Source organism: Delphinus delphis, chromosome 6, assembly GCF_949987515.2.
Source record: "Delphinus delphis chromosome 6, mDelDel1.2, whole genome shotgun sequence".
Classification (NCBI taxonomy): domain Eukaryota; kingdom Metazoa; phylum Chordata; class Mammalia; order Artiodactyla; family Delphinidae; genus Delphinus; species Delphinus delphis.
The window spans coordinates 80,334,849-80,351,360 of NC_082688.1; the positions used below are offsets into that span (position 1 = coordinate 80,334,849).

At 55.4% G+C, this 16,512-nt stretch overlaps 1 protein-coding gene across 1 annotated transcript; it reads right to left on the reverse strand.

Annotated features, from left to right (window-relative positions):
• Window positions 1-2,657: 2,657 nt before the first annotated feature.
• AQP3 (aquaporin 3 (Gill blood group)) lies at window positions 2,658-8,584 on the reverse strand. Its single transcript, XM_060013489.1, has 6 exons — window positions 8,439-8,584; window positions 5,253-5,379; window positions 4,755-4,892; window positions 4,298-4,416; window positions 3,811-4,028; window positions 2,658-3,724 (listed from the first exon to the last, which is right to left on the reverse strand). The coding sequence occupies exons 1-6, from the start codon at window positions 8,544-8,546 to the stop codon at window positions 3,556-3,558; spliced, it is 879 nt and encodes a 292-aa protein (XP_059869472.1). The 5' UTR covers window positions 8,547-8,584; the 3' UTR covers window positions 2,658-3,555.
• Window positions 8,585-16,512: the final 7,928 nt, after the last annotated feature.

The following is a 16,512-nucleotide window of genomic DNA, read 5'->3' on the forward strand; positions in this document are numbered from 1 at the left end:
GGTGGCCACACCCAGGCTTTTAGACAAACAAAATCAAGGGGAAAGAGTTAGCAAGAAGGAGGGAGCTCATTACTAGGAATTAAGGAGGAGATATGCCCTGAGGTAAGATGAGCGGGACTGGTCACTCAGACTCTCTTAGGTACATGACATGTTCACTTAGAAGTACACATAGAAAGACCCAGACACAAAGAGTCAGGCAGGGACAGAGACACAGAAAGAGACAGAGGCATGGTCAGCCAGGGGCACAGACCCAGAGCCATACCAGACAGACTGAGAGAAAGATAGGTACACCCAGCAGCACTGAGAGATGCAAACCTGCGTGTGCGCACACACGAGCAGGCACACAAGGAAACGGAAACCCAGCTCAGGTTTCAGGGAGGTGGATTTCAATGCCAGCAAGTCAGAGCTTTAAGGAACAATGAGCTCCTCCAAAGATGGCTGTGGAGAGGACTAGCTCAGGAAGAAGGGACAGAGATGAGACGTGGGATCTTGTTCTCTCTCAAGTCCACCCTGGCAAACGGATTAAATTACTTTTCTGAAAGAGATGAAGAGGTTTATTTCTAGAACTTGCTATCAGACAGAACTGCTGGTAGGAGGCATATCTTAGAAGGGAGTGGGGAGGTGGGAAGCTTCGCTCCTGCCCCCAGGGGTCATGCTGCTACTTGGCTTCTGTCACTGGGCGGCCAGGCCTTCCTCTTCCTCACTCGGTCTGACCTTCCATCCAGCGTGTTCCCTAGGCTGCATGCTCCTCTGCTCTCTACACCCGTGGTGGCCCCCTCTTGTGCCTCCCTTCTATTCCTCCCAAAACCCTCCTCAAGTTAGGGCACGGCAAGCCATCACCCTGTTCTCCCTCCCCCCTCTCAGGAACTTCAGATTCGTGGAAGGAATCTGAGGCGGAAGAGGATATTAAATTCAATGACCTTTAAAAAACAGCCTTCAGATCTCTCCACCAACCACCATCCCCCCTCCCCTGTTCTGCAGGAAAAAATCATTTTTTTGACATTTATTGACTATTATCTTCCATTACCTCCTCCTCTCAATGTCTCCCAATTCACAGATGAGGAAACTGAGGTTCAGGGAAAGAAAATGACCACCCCAGTATCACACAGCTAGAGAGAGGCCAAGCTGGGCTTGGAATCCAGGTCTGACTACTTGTTCACCACTGGTCCAGAAGCCCTCCCACCACCCCCTGGTCAGGGTCAACTGCAGGAGTTGAGAGTAAGAGAAGACAAAGGGCATGGGGCATGCTGGGGAGGATAGCAGAGTGAGGGTACCCAAAGCGGGACAGGTGTGGCTGCAGTGAAACTCTGAAGCACACATTCTCCTCCCTTGGTTTGCCCTTTCTCCCCCCAGGGCCTGAGAAGGGGACACTCCCTCTGGCTCAGGTCCCTTCAACATTCCAGACACGCCTCCTGGGAGCTGGGGACGAGTGGGTGGAGACCTGAGATGGAACTGCCTTCCCCCAGCCCCACCTGCCCAGAGTCCAGGCTGTGCGACCCACCCACTCTGGGCCATGGTCTCCTTATCTGTGAAGTGGCTGGGGAGCAAGAGTTGGCTTATCCTCTTAAAACCACAGTTCTCCTCCAGACCCAGGCATCCCAACGTGGTTAACTCTGCAGGAGAGCTTGGGTTGGGGCCGCCTTCCCTTTTTATTCCCAGTGAAAGTTGAGGAGGATTCGGTAAGGAAGGAGCAGGAGGTGGGAAAGGGCGTGTGATCTCCCAGCAGAGCTTCCCAGGCTTCAGTCAGGGCACCAGAGTTAGTCCAATCCCAGATCCCAGCCTTACAGGACACAGGGGTGCCTCAGACTGAAGAACTGAAGCACAGGAGGCACGAATGAATGCAGCTGTGGTCTCTGGGTTCAGACAACTGACTGTAGAGATGGTGAAAGAATGGGTAAGGCAGGGATGACTTCCTGGAGGAGGTGATGGAGAAGATCAGGAGGATTTTAGTGAGTGGGCAGTGAGGTCAGAAGGCACAGGAGCACACAAAGTAGTCTGGGGTGGATGGAGCATCGTGAGGGAAGGTGTAGGGACCAGGGCCAGGTCCTGGAGGGCCTGACTGCAGGATGGAGGGATTTGAATGGTCGCTGGGTAGCGGTAGAAAGAGGCCCACTTTCAGCGGGGGTTTTCAGAAAGATCCCTCTGGTTGCTGTGTGGACTGACTGGGGCAAACTGGAGTCAGAGAGGCTGCTCAGGGGGCTGTGGCCAAGGTCTAGTTGAAGGTGATAGAGCCCAAACAGCTGCGAGGTGTAGAAGGCAATAACAGGTTCCCAGTCTGATTGGTCTCTTCCAACAACAGGGAGCTCACTATTTCTTGGGTAGCAGTCCTCTCCTTTGGGCAGCTCTGCCTGGGAGAAAGTTCTTCCCTAAGCCAGGCTTCAGCCTGCCTTCCTGGGGTAGTAGGTGGGTGCAGGGGTTGGGAAGATGTGATTCATTGTACTGGGGGATCCCAGGAAGATGGAAACTTGGGGGAGAGTGTGGGACTCTTGTGTTCAAGCTGAGCTGAAGGAGCTCTCTGACCTGTCTGTGTGACTGACCCCTGCCCCTAGGGCAGGTTTGAGTATTACCCTGAGGGTGCCCTGGCTATCTGTGGCCAAAGTCACCGAAGCTCTTTAGCTGGTGCCATGAAAACAGCAGAGCGAGCAGAGAGATATTTACACAATTGGCATATATTTTATTATTTTTTTATAAAAGGCAAAAGAGTACATGAGTTGAGGATTAAAGGAGTGAAGGAAAAAAAAAAAAGGAATGAAGAGCCTATTAGAGTCTCCCAACCCCATCCCTAAAACTGTAATATTTTTACATACACACACACACAAATATATATATATATATATATATATATATATATACTTTTTTTTTCTTTTTTTAAAGAGCAGACGTGAAACTTATGACCTGGACTTCACCCCACCCACCTCATGCCTCCATCGTGACAGAAACACATCACTCCGCTCTTACTTATGTATGAATAGCTAGAGCTCCTCATCTGGGCTGTGGTCCCCTCCTCCTAGCCCTACTCATATTCCCACCCTACCTCCCCCAAAGCCTATAGAAGCCCCCTGTGTAGAAAAAACAGCAGACACACACATACTAAGAAACACATGTACCTGGACCCTCCTCCACACGGAGCCCCTGAAACATGCAGATCCCTGGTGCTTTCCTCACTCATAGACAGACACAACACCCTCCCTCCCTCCGGGCCTCCCCCACACGCCCACAGATAGAATCCTTTCCACTTGGTCCTTTGCCCTGAATATCTGGAAAACCACACACACGCACACGCACACATCTGCTGCCCATTCTCTCTCTTTGAGAGACAAAGGACTAGATTGGCCCTACTCCCTGTGCCACCAGCTTACAGGCAGTGGCCAGCGGTCCTATTGGATCCTATTTCCTTCAGGATGGAAAATCCTGAAGGGGGCTTTCTAGAGGGGCGGTGGTAGACAAGGAGCTTCTTAGCCTGGGAGGGGTGTCGTGAAGAGGGCTTCTAGGAAGCAGCCCCTGCACAGTCAAAGGATGCTCATGAGAGGGGTTGAGGGGGAGGCCCCTGCCCATTCACATCTGCCCCTTGTGCTTCACGTGGGACAGCTTCACATTCTCCTCATCGGTGGAGGGTGGAGGTGGTTCCAGGTGCCAGCCGATCATGAGCTGATACACGAGGACACCCGCGATGGAACCCAGGAGTGGGGAGATGATGGGCACCCACCACCAGTGGCGGCCGGTCCTGGGGGCAGACAGATGTGGTCAGGGACGCGTGGGGCAGGGCAGAGGGGAGACGGGCTGGCGCACGCTGGCGGGGACTGCACTCACGTGAAGACTTCCGGGCCCCAGCCGGCAATGGCTGTGAAAAGGCGAGGGCCGAAGTCCCGGGCGGGGTTGACGGCGTAGCCAGAGTTGAAGCCCATGGACGTGCCGATGACCAGGACCACCAGGCCCACAGTGAAGGCCTCCAGGCCAGGCGGGACAGGGTTATTGTAGGGGTCCACAATGGCCAGCACACACACGATGAGGGAGGCTGTGCCAATTAACTGGGGAGTGGGGAGAACAGGGTGAGAAGAGCCCCCGTCCACCTTCCGGCCCCTCCTTCCACCTTCCAGCCTCCCTCCACTCTCAGAGTCTTGGCATCTCCCGTTCTCTGCTCTCCAGAGCAGTGGTACTAAGACTTTTGCTGGTTAACTTTGCAGATTCCTAGGAATCTGCTCTAGACGAGGAGTCCTCTCCCCCAGCCAGCCCATGAGCAACCCAAGGCAGCCTGGTCCTCCTCCCCGAGTTCCCCTCACTCACCCCCAGCCCGTACCTGGTCGAAGAAGCCATTGACCATGTCCAAATGTCCAGAGGGGTAGGTGGCAAAGATGCCGGCTGTGCCATTGGGGCCCGAAACTATAAGCTCGTTGTTGGCGAAGCCCCAGATTGCATCTGGTCACAGATTAGATATCAAGTGGGTGAGGGCAGAGGCCTGAGCCCCATCTCCCCTCTCAGGTTAGGCCCACCCTCCCAGGGGTCACAGGTGAGTGTGATCGCTGCTTTATTACCCTGGAGTCGGGGGTGGGAAGGTGGAGGGGTGGAGGGCCTGACTCCATTGTTGCCCGACTCATTTCTTTCCCCTCATGACCCCCACCTGGGGCCTGTGCGTGAATGAGTCATAAGCCCGGGGCCTGGGCAGGCCCCAGCCATCTGTCATCGAAAGGCCTGGTGCCAGCAGGTCCCAAGCAGAGGGAGGGGGTAGTGGAGGAAGGCAGGGTAGGAAGCCTCACCATAATACAGCCCAAAAACGATCCCGGCACCCAGGAAGGCTCCCAGAGTCTGAGCCATGGCGTAGATGGGCAGCTTGATCCAGGGCTCACGCGCCAGCAAGCACATAGCAAAGGTCACGGCAGGGTTCATGTGGGCCCCTGGGCAGAGGGGAGATGGAACCTATTAACCCCTGCCTGCCACAGTGGGGAGGCCAGGATTCCCCCGCCCCATACTCCCCCTCTCTGGCCTGGTGACCAGGGATGCAGAGAAGGGTTTCTTGTACAGAATGGTGTGTTGGACTATGTAACAGACCAACTCGACTAATCTCTGATTCCAAGGTCAGAGTCAAAATTTCCAAGTATCAAGTTCCTTCACCACTCTTCTTTTCCAAGGACCCAAAGCTAAGCCCTGGCTATGCCCTGTTCTGAGATGACTTCCACTCCCACCCTATTCTCCAGCGGGACACCTTGTGGGAATGCTGTGGAGGGGTGATGGCTGAGGGTGGGGTAAGGCCTTACCAGAGACCTGGCCAGCGATAAGGATGCCTAGGGTGACGGCGAAGCCAAAGGCCAGGTTGATGGTGAGGAAACCACCGTGGGTGCCCCGGCTGAGCACGACCTGGGCCACAGAGCCACAGCCAAACAGCTGTGTCAGGAAACAGAACAAAGCAGGGAGGGTGAGGACCAGTGAGTCTCACTCCAGAGGGCAGGGATGAAGCCAACAACCTCCCCCTGCCTTCATGGGGAGGACGGGAGGGCGAGAAGCCCTTTCCTGGAATCGAACCCCTCCTCCTCCTGCTGCAGTTATAACCCGTAGAAGAAGCAGACATGGCCTCTTAGCCCCAATGTCCCAATGTCTTACCCAATGTCTTACCCACTGTCCCAACTCTACTAATAACAGGGTCCTATGGAAGGGACTGGAAGCAAAGTTTGCAACCTCGAGCCCAGAAGATGGCTGAACCATCTCCACTGATTTTTCTTGACTCTCAGTAGGAGTGGGTGGAAGGGGACACTCTCACCTGAGCAGTTCCTCCTCCAGCCCTTCAGGCCTGGCCCATAGGGGTGGGAAGGCTCTCACTCATCCCCTACCTGCAATTGCCTCCCTCCCTGCCCCAAAGAAGAGCTGAGGGGGAGAGGGCACAACGAAAGGGAGGAAGGCAGAAGTCCTCCTGAATCTGGGGTGTCAGAGCTCCTGCCTCTCCCTGCTCTCCCTCTCAGGATCTTCAGCCTCCTTGACCTGTTCCTGACCCAGAGCCTCCTCTCTCCACTTGCCCTGACCTCCCTGCCCTCAGAGGTCCAGGTTCCCCACTCAGATTTGGAGGTCCCAAAGACAGCGATCTGTCTAGTCTCACTTGCCATAGTCCAGGACCCCCAGAGCAGTGGAAGTGGGGAGACTAGTTCTAAGCTTTCTGCTGGAAATTGGGGGGGTGGTGCGTATTCAAGAGGACTAAAATCCCTGATGTCCTGCAAGTACAGAATGTGCTATTTGTCCGTTCCCCTTGTTCAAATGTAAAAATGTTTCTGTACTAGCTCCTCTGCAAAGAGCCATTGCCCTGAGCCCCCAAAGTGTCCCCCGAAGCTGCTCCAGCCCTGCCCCAGCTCTCCTCTCCCACCTCTCCATAACTAAAGTCTTTATGCCTATCCAGCAGAAATTTTCCAAAACCTGTGCTCAGGGCCCTCGTCACTTCTAAAGGGTCAGTGTCCTGCTGTACTGGGTGGTTGAGCATTTTGATTATCATCCTTCACGAAGACCAAGAGATAGTGGGGAAGCCAGCAGCCGTGATGCAGGGCAAAGGTGTGCAGGCAAGTGAGAGCAAAGGTCAGAGAGTGTAAGTATGTATGTGTGTTGGAACAGGCATGTGAGGGTCTGGGGCACCCTGCCCAGCTTGGCCGGCCCTGGCCTCAGCTCCTTGCCTGCCTGAGGCCCAAACCTGGCTCCATCCCAGGGGGCCTTGGAGGGAGAAGCTGTCAGAGCCAGTTCCACCACCTTGAGACTCTTCTTCCTCTTCCTCCGGGCTCACTCTCCCTCTCCTCACCTTACTAGGAGCCTCAGAGAAAGGGGCTTCCCTCGCCCGAAAGCCAGCCTTGCTTCTGCCACTGCAGGCTCTCGGTCCCCAACCCACAGAGGTATGCAGGTAAGCCTTCACCGACCACTTGGCCGTCTCCCGGGCCTAGCCTCTCCTCTCCAGGCACTGACACAAAATGCCCCTCAGCCACCTGAGCCTGAACGCCTTCACAGACATAACACCCTCCTTCTGTGGTCAGGGAGAAGCCAAATGATCCTGGGGCTCAGCGGGAGGCCTGACTGCTCCTTTGGGGGAAGGCAAACTGAGACTAGGGAGGAGATTGGAAGACCCCTCTGTGAAGGGAAGACAACTTGCTCTGTCCTGGCTGCTCTCAAACAGGGGGCTGGACTAAAAATCAGACAGGGACGGGGGGACACACGGCTCGGGGGCAGGAGGAAAACAAGCGTTTGCCCCTATTCCCTTCTTGGCACTTGGCACTGGGAGAGAAGAGAGGCAGATGACTGGGAGGTCTACTAGTCTGCGGAGGGGGTATGGATAAAGTGCCCCACCTGGCTTCCCCCCTTCTTGTTCCTGGAAGCCAGAGGTGAGTCCAGCTTTCCTCTCCCTATAGAATCTGCTCCACCACCACCACCCATTTAGGGTGGGCCATCCAGCCCTACTTGCCCCTAGTTAATCTTGCTAGTTCACAGGGGGCCGCCTGGTCTACGTCACCTAGGGTTGGAAGTGGGACACGGAGTACCCCATCCCCTGCAACAGAGCAAATGAACCCAGACGTAACCCAGAGGGAAACAGGTGTAACCACAAGAGTGGCCGAAAATCTGCGAGTAACTGGGACAGGAAATGGAGCCCATAACTGGTGTGTCTGTCAGACCCAAAAGTGCAGAGTCACCCAGGAACAACCCAGACCCAAACTGGCATAACCAGGGCATAACTGGGACTGGGGAGTAACCCAGGCAGGGAAGCGTCCCCCTCAGAGAACCTGTACAGTAACTCAGGCCCCGGGAAGTAAGTCAGAGTGCTTCTGCATGGAAGCTGACAGCATCTGTCTGGGAGTTGCTCAGCACTAGGGGAGGAATTTTAGTGACACCGCGTCCTTTGTGCCTGGGGCACAGCTGCCTTCCACAGACTCCTGTCTTCAGGATCCTCCCTCCTTCCCGCTTGCTGTTTGCTGTGTAGCCCCCGCCCTCTGCCCCCACCTGTGGCAAACTGTCCTTATGGCAGGGCAACTTTTGGACTTTCTTCTGAGGCTTAATTATTCATTAGGGGCCAGGCATCCAAGACCCAAATAACCCAAGAGGGACCCATTTGCCACTGCCTCCACTGCCTCCCAGGGCTGGGACTCTAGGAACCTGGGGAGCTGTGGAAGCCAGAAAGGGCTGGAGGTCCCAGACTGCAGAGGTGACTGCTGTCCCCAGCCTGTGGGCTGGGTCACTGGTGAGAGGGTAAAGGATCAGAGCTGTCACTGGGGCATAACAGCTGTCATCCTGGCAAGAGTCGAAACTGTCAGTCACTGAGGGGGTTAACGCTATGGGCGAAGAGTGCTCCGGAAGGGGTCAAGTTGGGGGCGAGGGATCAGAGCTGGGAGAGGGGTCAAGGCTGTCTTAAAAAACACAGACCCTCCGGTGAACAGAGGGACTGGGGAGTGTGGGGCTGGAGAGAGGCTTCTCCTGCCACTCACCACGAGGATGAGGGTCCCCAGGCACTCAGCCAGCGCCTGGCGAAGCAGCTGGTAGCGGATGTGGAGCATCTCCCCGCAGCGGGACACCAGCTCCTTCTGTCGACCCATGGCTGGGGCAGGCGGCGGTGCTGTCGGGCGGGCGGGCGGGCGGGGGACGCAGCAGCAGTGGCCGTCAGCGCCGAGTGGCGCCTTTTATAGAAGCCGGAGGCAGCGCCCCGCCCGCCGGCACCGCCGCCTGCCGAGCCGGGTGCCGGTCTCAGGAGTGGGCGGCCACCCCGCACTGCTCGCCTAGGGAGGCTGGAGGGGACGCTGGGTTGGGGGGACGCTGATAAGGAAGGTAGGGGTGTGTGGTGTGAGGAGGCTTTAGGGCTGGTGTTGGCCCGGGGAGGAGGTGTGTGGGGGCTGAGACCAGACTGCGGGATTGTGGAGTCTGAGAGCCGATGGTGGGGTGTAGGCACGTGCAGGACGGGGGCTCACGGGGGAAAAGGAGCCGCCAAAAACACCTCCTTGGGCCACTCTCAGTGAGCCTCGCTGCCATCCTCACCACGGTGGAGGGGAGAGGAGACATGTCAGAAAGAAAAGGAACTCTGCTTAATTCACTGTGGTGTCCTACGTGGGAGGGAAACCCAAAAGGGAGGGGATATATGTATAAGTATGGCTGATTCATTTTGCTGTGCAGTAGAAGCTAATACAGCATTGTAAAGCAGCTGTACTCCAGTAAAAATCAGCTAATACAAAAAGAATTTTTTTTTTTTTTTTTAAAGAGAGAAAGGAAAGGAACTAGCCCCAGCTCTACACGATGGCTGGACCTGGCGTGTCCTCAGTCAGGGGCCTGGAGGGAGGAGGCTGTGGGCCCCAAGGGAGAAGAGATCCTCTCAGAGTCCAGACCCAGGTGGACTCAGGAACACAGGTGCTGAGTTCCAGCCAGAGTACACCGGCCTTTGCTTCTTGCACAGTTAGTACATGTCACATGTTTCATGTCTTGACCTGCTCCGTTCTCAGCTGTGTCCACACATGACATCTGTCCTATGTGCCTGATCACACTTTCTGGGCATTTTTTTTTTTTTTGGCGGTTCGTGGGCCTCTCACTGCTGTGGCCTCTCCCGCCGCGGAGCACAGGCTCCGGACGCGCAGGCCCAGCGGCCATGGCTCACGGGCCCAGCTGCTCTGCGGCATGTGGGATCCTCCCAGACCGGGGCACGAACCTGCGTCCCCTGCATCAGCAGGTGGACTCTCAACCACTGCGCCACCAGGGAAGCCCGCCTTTCTGGGCATTTTTCATGGCTTTGCTCATGCCTGTTGAACATGGCTGGGTTAACAGAGCTGTCACACGTGTACCTGCGTGCATCTTGCACATGGCTCCAGAGGCTGAGCTGCAGTTGTCCTGACATGCCATAGGCCACATGCTTGCCGGCAAGGTGAGTTCCAGCTGTTTTGTTTTTTGGTTTTTAATATTTATTTATTTGGCTGCACACTCAGATCTAGTTCCCTGACCAGGGATCAAACCCCAGTCCCCCTGCATTGGGAGGGCAGAGTCTTAACCCCTGGACCACCGGGGAAGTCCCGAGTTCCAGCTGCTTTTAACCCTCGCCTCTCCCACTCCGGCTGATCCCTGGCCAGGGGCAAGTCTGTCCCTTTAAGAGATTAAGCTGGCTGAACTGAGGGTGTGTCAGTCCCATCTCAGGGGAGGCATGGGGCAACCCTGTTCCCTATGCTGCATCTGATAATTGGGAAACGGAGGTCTGGTAGCCTGGGCCTTACTCCCACAGGACTGGGAGCAAATATGCCCTCACCCCAGTCTCTAAAGGCAGCTTTGCCAGGGAAGAGCACATTTTCCAAAGGGACTTAATCCAGGTGGGCTAAGGGCCCAGGGGACTTGTCCCTTGAGGAATGTCTGTCAAAAATGAGGGCTCCAGGGCTTCCCTGGTGGCACAGTGGTTGAGAGTCCGCCTGCCGATGCAGGGGACACGGGTTCGTGCCCCGGTCTGGGAAGATCCCACATGCCGCGGAGCAGCTGGGCCCGTGAGCCATGGCCGCTGGGCCTGCGCGTCCGGAGCCTGTGCTCCGCAACCGGAGAGGCCACAACAGTGAGAGGCCCGCGTACCGCAAAAAAAAAAAAAAAATGAGGGCTCCAGAGGCGACTCATGCCCAAATAGATAGGGTTTGGCAACACACATAGATAGAGTCACAGGTGCACGTGCAGGTGTGCAGCACACACACTACCCCCAAGGCTGGCAGCCGTACTTGCCTATAGACCCTGAGCTTTGTTCACATGCTCCCAGGATCCCATTGCCCATGAGAGTCTAGCCATAGGCTCACATACATATGTAATCCCCACACAAGAGGTCCCCCATGACCCTTGGCCCAGGAAGAAGCACCGTACCCCCTGAACCCCACAGGCTGGGAGGGCCCAGAGTGAATCAGGGAGCCATTACTGAATGCCTGTCGGAGGCCCCACTGCCCATCTGTGACTCAGGACAAAACCCTAGACTCCTGGTGCCGGAGCCCAGACTGTGGGAAGGGGGGAAAGCTTGTCACAAGGCTTCACTCTCTTCTCCCCACTCCCTGGTATGCTTCTCAGCCCCTCACAGCCCCAGGTGGGGCTGCACAGGGCAGGAAGTGGCAAAGTGGTTCCTCAACACTGAAAGAAAGTAGGGAGCCCCAGCCCACAGAACCCCATCCTCACTCCTGCTGGTCCTGGGCCTGCCAGCAGCCGAGCCTGGCCTGGAAACCAGAGAAAAACAGGGGCAGCTCCACCATCAGCAGGCAGAGCACACACCTCCCCCCGGCCCCATATACACATGTGTTTGCACTCAGTTCACATAGGTGTTCACATGGGCTGCACCCTGAGGGAGCAGGTCACACACATAACTGTGGATCTGTGTATCTTGCGAGTAGCATCTATTTACACATGTGCACTTACATGTACTCACACATGTGCACATGCGTGTACATGCTCACCTATAATCCTGGGGCTGCAGCTCACCATAGAGCATCTTTGCAACCTCCCACTTCCCAAGTGGATGCAGCGCCATGCCGAAGCACATGGCTTGGCAAGTGGAACGAGAGCCAGTTCCCAATGCCCCCTCACTCCAAATCAAGGTCCAACCTTCAAGACCATGACCCCATATACTCCCACCAAACTGGTTCTTTTCTGTAACTAGGGTGTACACACATGTTCATACATGTACACACCATGCATATTGGGATGGTTTAGGGTTGGAGCTGAGGAGGTATGGGTAGGGCTTCATGCTTCTTAGTGGGCCTGAGAGGACCCTGCCTGGAGGAGGGGGAAGGATGCAATGCTTTCCAAGGGTCCCTTACTCCTGTCAGCCCGCCTCGGGTCATCTGGGAATAAGAGGGGTCAGGGCCTGAGGATGCTTGTCCAGAAGCACTGGGCTGGCTGGCCAGAGTCTGGGGGGCTGAAGCAGGACCTCATTGCACAACTGAATGCAGGTGTTGGGGTGAGGGGGCTCATTCTCATTGTAGTCAGTGTGAATGGCGCCCCCAGGAGCAAAAGATAGAAGGAAGCTCAGCTTCACAGGAAGAGCCTGAGCTTGGTGAGGCAGGCCCTGACCCTGAGTCACGCGGCTTACCCAGAGCCATCTGGGCTCCCTCCTGTGCTTAGGGAAGGAAAGCCTGAGTACGGGCTGGAAGCCAGCCTGCCTGCCTGGGAGCTCCAGGACGAGGCACATGTCGAGGCCCTATCTCCTCCCAACACATCTTGAGCAAGGTCTGTGTCTCACCTGTGCAGGAGGGCTGAGGGCAGGAGGGCTGTGCCCAGGAAGGCGACTGACAGCCGATCCACCCCATGGGACGCCGTGACTCCTTGAGGTCAGAAGCTGGGGGAGTGGGTTCCCAGGCAAGGGAAGGGCTGAAGACTCAAGTGCCAGCCTGTTGGACCAGAGGGACTGGCTGGGGCCCTGTAAGGGGTAGGGGTGACACACCCTTCATTTCCTGTCCCCCAAACTCTTTTTGCCTGTATGAGAGCAGTTTGAACCAGCATAGGAGGAGACATGGGCCTTGCTGTCAGCAAGTGGAGTGGAGAAGAGTGTAGACATAGAAAACAAGTCATACTACAGACCCCCGGCCTCCCTGAACCCCTAACCTCTTCCCGAGCATTGGAGTGGGATGGGGGAGGGGCTGACCAAAACAGACATACATACATTTTTCAAGTTTAGAAAGTACTTCCTGGGGCTTCCCTGGTGGCACAGTGGTTAAGAATCTGCCTGCCAATGCAGGGGACACGGGTTCGAGCCCTGCTCCGGGAAGATCCCACATGCCGCGGAGCAGCTAAGCCTGTGCGCCACGACTACTGAGCCTGCACTCTAGAGTTTGCAAGCCACAGCTACTGAGCCCGTGCTCCACAACTACTGAAGCCTGCGTGCCTAGAGCCTGTGCTCCGTAGCAAGAGAAGCCACCGCAATGAGAAGGAGCCTGCGCACCACAACAAAGAGTAGCCCCCGCTCGCTGCAAGTGGAAAAAGCCCATGCACAGCAACAAAGACCCAAGGCAGCCAAAAAAAAATAATAAATTTATACAATAAAATAAGTAAATAAAATAAAAATAAATAAATTTATTTTTTTTAAAAAGTACTTCCTCCCATTTGTGAAACAACCCCCAGAAGTGGGTGTATACTTTACCCTTTCACAAATGATAAAACTAACAGTTGGAGAGAAGTCACTTGCCGTTAGGTGCTTTTTTTTTTAATAAATTTATTTATTTTAGTTATTTATTATTTTTGGCTGCATTGGGTCTTTGCTGCTGTGCGCGGGCCTTCTCTAGTTGCGGCGAGCGGGGCTACTCTTCCCTACAGTACGTGGGCTTCTCACTGCAGTGGCTTCTCTTTTTGTGGAGCACGGGCTCTAGGCGCGCAGATTTCCGTAGCTGTGGCGCACAGGCTTCAGTAGTTATGGTGCACGGGCTTAGTTGCTCCGTGGCATGTGGGATGTTCCCAGACCAGGGCTCGAACCCATGTCCCCTGCATTGGCAGGTGGATTCTTAACCACTGCGCCACCAGGGAAGCCCCCCCATTAAGTGTTGAGCTGGATTCAAACGCCATGCGGATATGGAGGAGACGTGAAGAGGGCAGGGAGGCCAGGGAGCCACAGGTCCCTCCATGCTTCAGCACCCTGTCTAGAGGGTGCCCCACTCTTAGGCCACTGCTGGATGCTATTCCTATTTCTGGGCCTTGAGAGTCGGGGGCTGGCTCTGGACAGGAACGGGGAGTGGAGGGCAGAGATGAATCACCCTCTTATGAGCGTCCCCAGACTTGGGAGTGGGCAAGCAGTTCCTCCTGCTGCACCAACAGTCACCCACTGTCTCCAGGCAGACGAGATGGAGGAGAGCCTGTGAACACAAACCACACCCCGGGGCACCTCCGGCCAGATGTCCAGATGGAACTTGAGAAAATCTACCTTTTGACCCATACCCTGGGGACTCTGTGTTCACCTTCTGGTGTCACCCTGAGCTGCCCTCGGCACCCTTTGAGGACAGCAGAGGGTCACAGAGAGGAGGCAGAGGAATGGGACGGGAGGCCTAGGCCCTGTGCTGAGGAAGAGCCCAGAGCCACAGGGGCTGGGCTGATGGGGGCAGAGCCCTCCTGTAGACCCAGAAGCTCAGCTCCAAGCCTCACTTGGCCACTGACCAGTCAGGTGGCCGAGCCAGCTCCCTTTCCCGGCCCCTCAGTTTCAGTTTCCTCATCAGTCACCTGCAGGTTTCAGGTGGAGTTCCCCCCAACACACACACACCCAGGGCCACTGTAAGAATCAGACAAGATTATGGATGTTTCAGGCTTTGAAAACTGTATTACAGTCAACGTAGAAGGAAAGGTTCATTCCAGAAGCTGCCTCGTTAGAGTCACGTTTCCTCCTGTATGAATGTCGTGCGTATCCATGTGCATTCTTGGCTCTGTGTATGCGTGTACCCATGGAGGTCTGTGTGTACATGTGGGTGACCCTGGGGTTCTGTGTGCCTATCTGTGTGTATCCCTGTCTGGGCTTGGCTGTGGGTCTGGGTTCAGTGTTTATAAAAGCCAGAGATAGGAGGTGGGGAATCTGTTGAGGAGTCTGGAGACAAAGTGACCTGGTACAACATGATGAGAGGGTTTGGATTTGGGATTTAGGAGGCAGAATGGGCAGGGCAGGTCGGCAAGAAGATGAGGTTGAAGGTAGGCAGAATTGCGTAGACAGGAACCTGAATCTGGGTGGGGCCCAGGACAACTGCTCTCTGAGAGGCCTGCGGTCTGAAGGTGGCTGTAGGAGGACAGGTGGTGGAAGGCTCTGCATCTGGTGTTCCAGAAAGGTGATGGGTATGTATGAGCCCCAGTATACTCTCCCCTCATCCAAGCCCAGTCTGGGTGCTAATTACAGGGCAGCCACCCACTGCTGGCCCCAAGGGAGAGAAGTCTCAGGGGAAGGATCAAGAGGAGAGGACAGCCCGCAGCAGGAGATTCTGCAGTCAGACTTCAGGAATGACTTCCTGAGCGTCTCTAGACCTTGGGGCAGTGGAGAGGGAGACTGGGGAAAGGCCAGGATATCATATCTATCTTTTTCATCCAAACCATTTGGTCATCAGGTGGAACAGGAGATGGGTCTCAATGCCTGTCAATGACCCCTCAGTCAGGGTCCAACCTTGGCCTTGGCAGTCTCTAGGAGACCGCAGCTCTGTTCTGTGGAGGTTTCTAGTCTGGGAGAACAGAGGAGAGCTCCCAGACAGGGAAACAGAGACATAGGTTTGCGGTAGACCAGAATGCTCATGCTCCCACCCGCTACCCCTATCCTTGACCTTGCTCCCCTGGGTCTAATAACAGCTTCATTCTGCTGCCTTGTGCAGAAGGGAAGGGGCAAGACTGGCAGTCAGCCCAGGACAGGGGAGGGGCCCGGCTTTTCACTCCTCCCCGCCTCACTGGAGAGATCCAGAGCTCCGGCCTCTCTACTCTTTTATTCCTCATCACCCAACCCCTTAGCCCCAGGAAAGCCCAGGCTCAGAAGCAAGGCCTGCAGCCAGGATACATAGATTCTCTGTAACTCCCTGTGTGACCCTAGACAAGTTCCAACACCTCTCTGGGCCTGTTGCAAACCAGAAAACTTATCCTCTCCATCCCTCTTCCAGAAACTGAAGTGGGAGAGGGAAGTGAGTCTCCCTCTGGGTTTGGAACACTCTTGTCCCCCTTAGTTCCCCAGGGCAGCCCAAGATGCCACCTTCTCTCTGCAGCAGAGAGATGGGCAGGCTGGCCTTTCCTGAGGAAGGTGGGGGTGACTCACGTGCCCCAGACTTCTCCTCCCCTTTATCTTTATCGCTCACCTAGATTAATCTGTGACTCGCAAAGCGAGTACCAGATGTTGAGGGGGTTAGGTGCATATTTTTTGGGGTGGAAGTGGTGGGCCTCAGACTAGCCCAATCTGACTTACTAGGTCAGGGATGCAGCAGCCCTCAGGATTTCACTGAATGTAACCTGCTGCAGGGACCCCTGGGCTTTGGGGTCTTGCTTTTTTTCTCCAAAGTAAGGAGCTGGGCAGAGGAAAACAGGGTCTTCAGCTAAAAGGATTCTGGTTTAGAGGAGGTTGTCAGATAGCACAGCCCGAAGAGAGGACCCTTTGAGAATTCACTGAATGTGACTACATAGAGAGGCTTGGGAGGTCTGACAGAACTGGGGAAACTGAAGCCCCAAGAAGGGGAAGCCTTTATTTACAGCCATTTAGATTTACAGGAAGGAATCCAGAGTTCCTGCCTCCTGAGAGCTTTTCCTCCTGACTTGCTCTTTAAAAACAGAGCAGATTTTGCCTTTTACAGCAACCCAGAGCTGGAGGCAAAAACCTGCACAAGCACACTAGTACATACAGATGTGCACACACCCGAGTCCAACACACACAGAGCAGACAGATCACACCATACGTCACACACAGCCTCCCGCCCCATCCATGTCTACCTGCAAACGCAGAGGCCCACAGGGGCAGACGCACGTGGGGCGGCGCTGTAACACACATCCCCCTGCACACCCTCGCTCCAGCAGGAGTTCCTCCTAGGCTCCTGTCCTCTTCCCCTGAGGTTCCAGCTCCTCATGTCCCCTCTC

Excerpts from the sequence above, each read along its gene's own strand:
- AQP3 (XM_060013489.1), bottom strand. The coding sequence starts at position 8,546 with ATGGGTCGACAGAAGGAGCTGGTGTCCCGCTGCGGGGAGATGCTCCAC. Across the intron at positions 5,380-8,438 it reads TGGGGACCCTCATCCTCGTG|CTGTTTGGCTGTGGCTCTGT; the intron begins GTGAGTGGCAGG and ends TTCCTGACACAG. Across the intron at positions 4,417-4,754 it reads CGTTTTTGGGCTGTATTATG|ATGCAATCTGGGGCTTCGCC; the intron begins GTGAGGCTTCCT and ends ATCTGTGACCAG.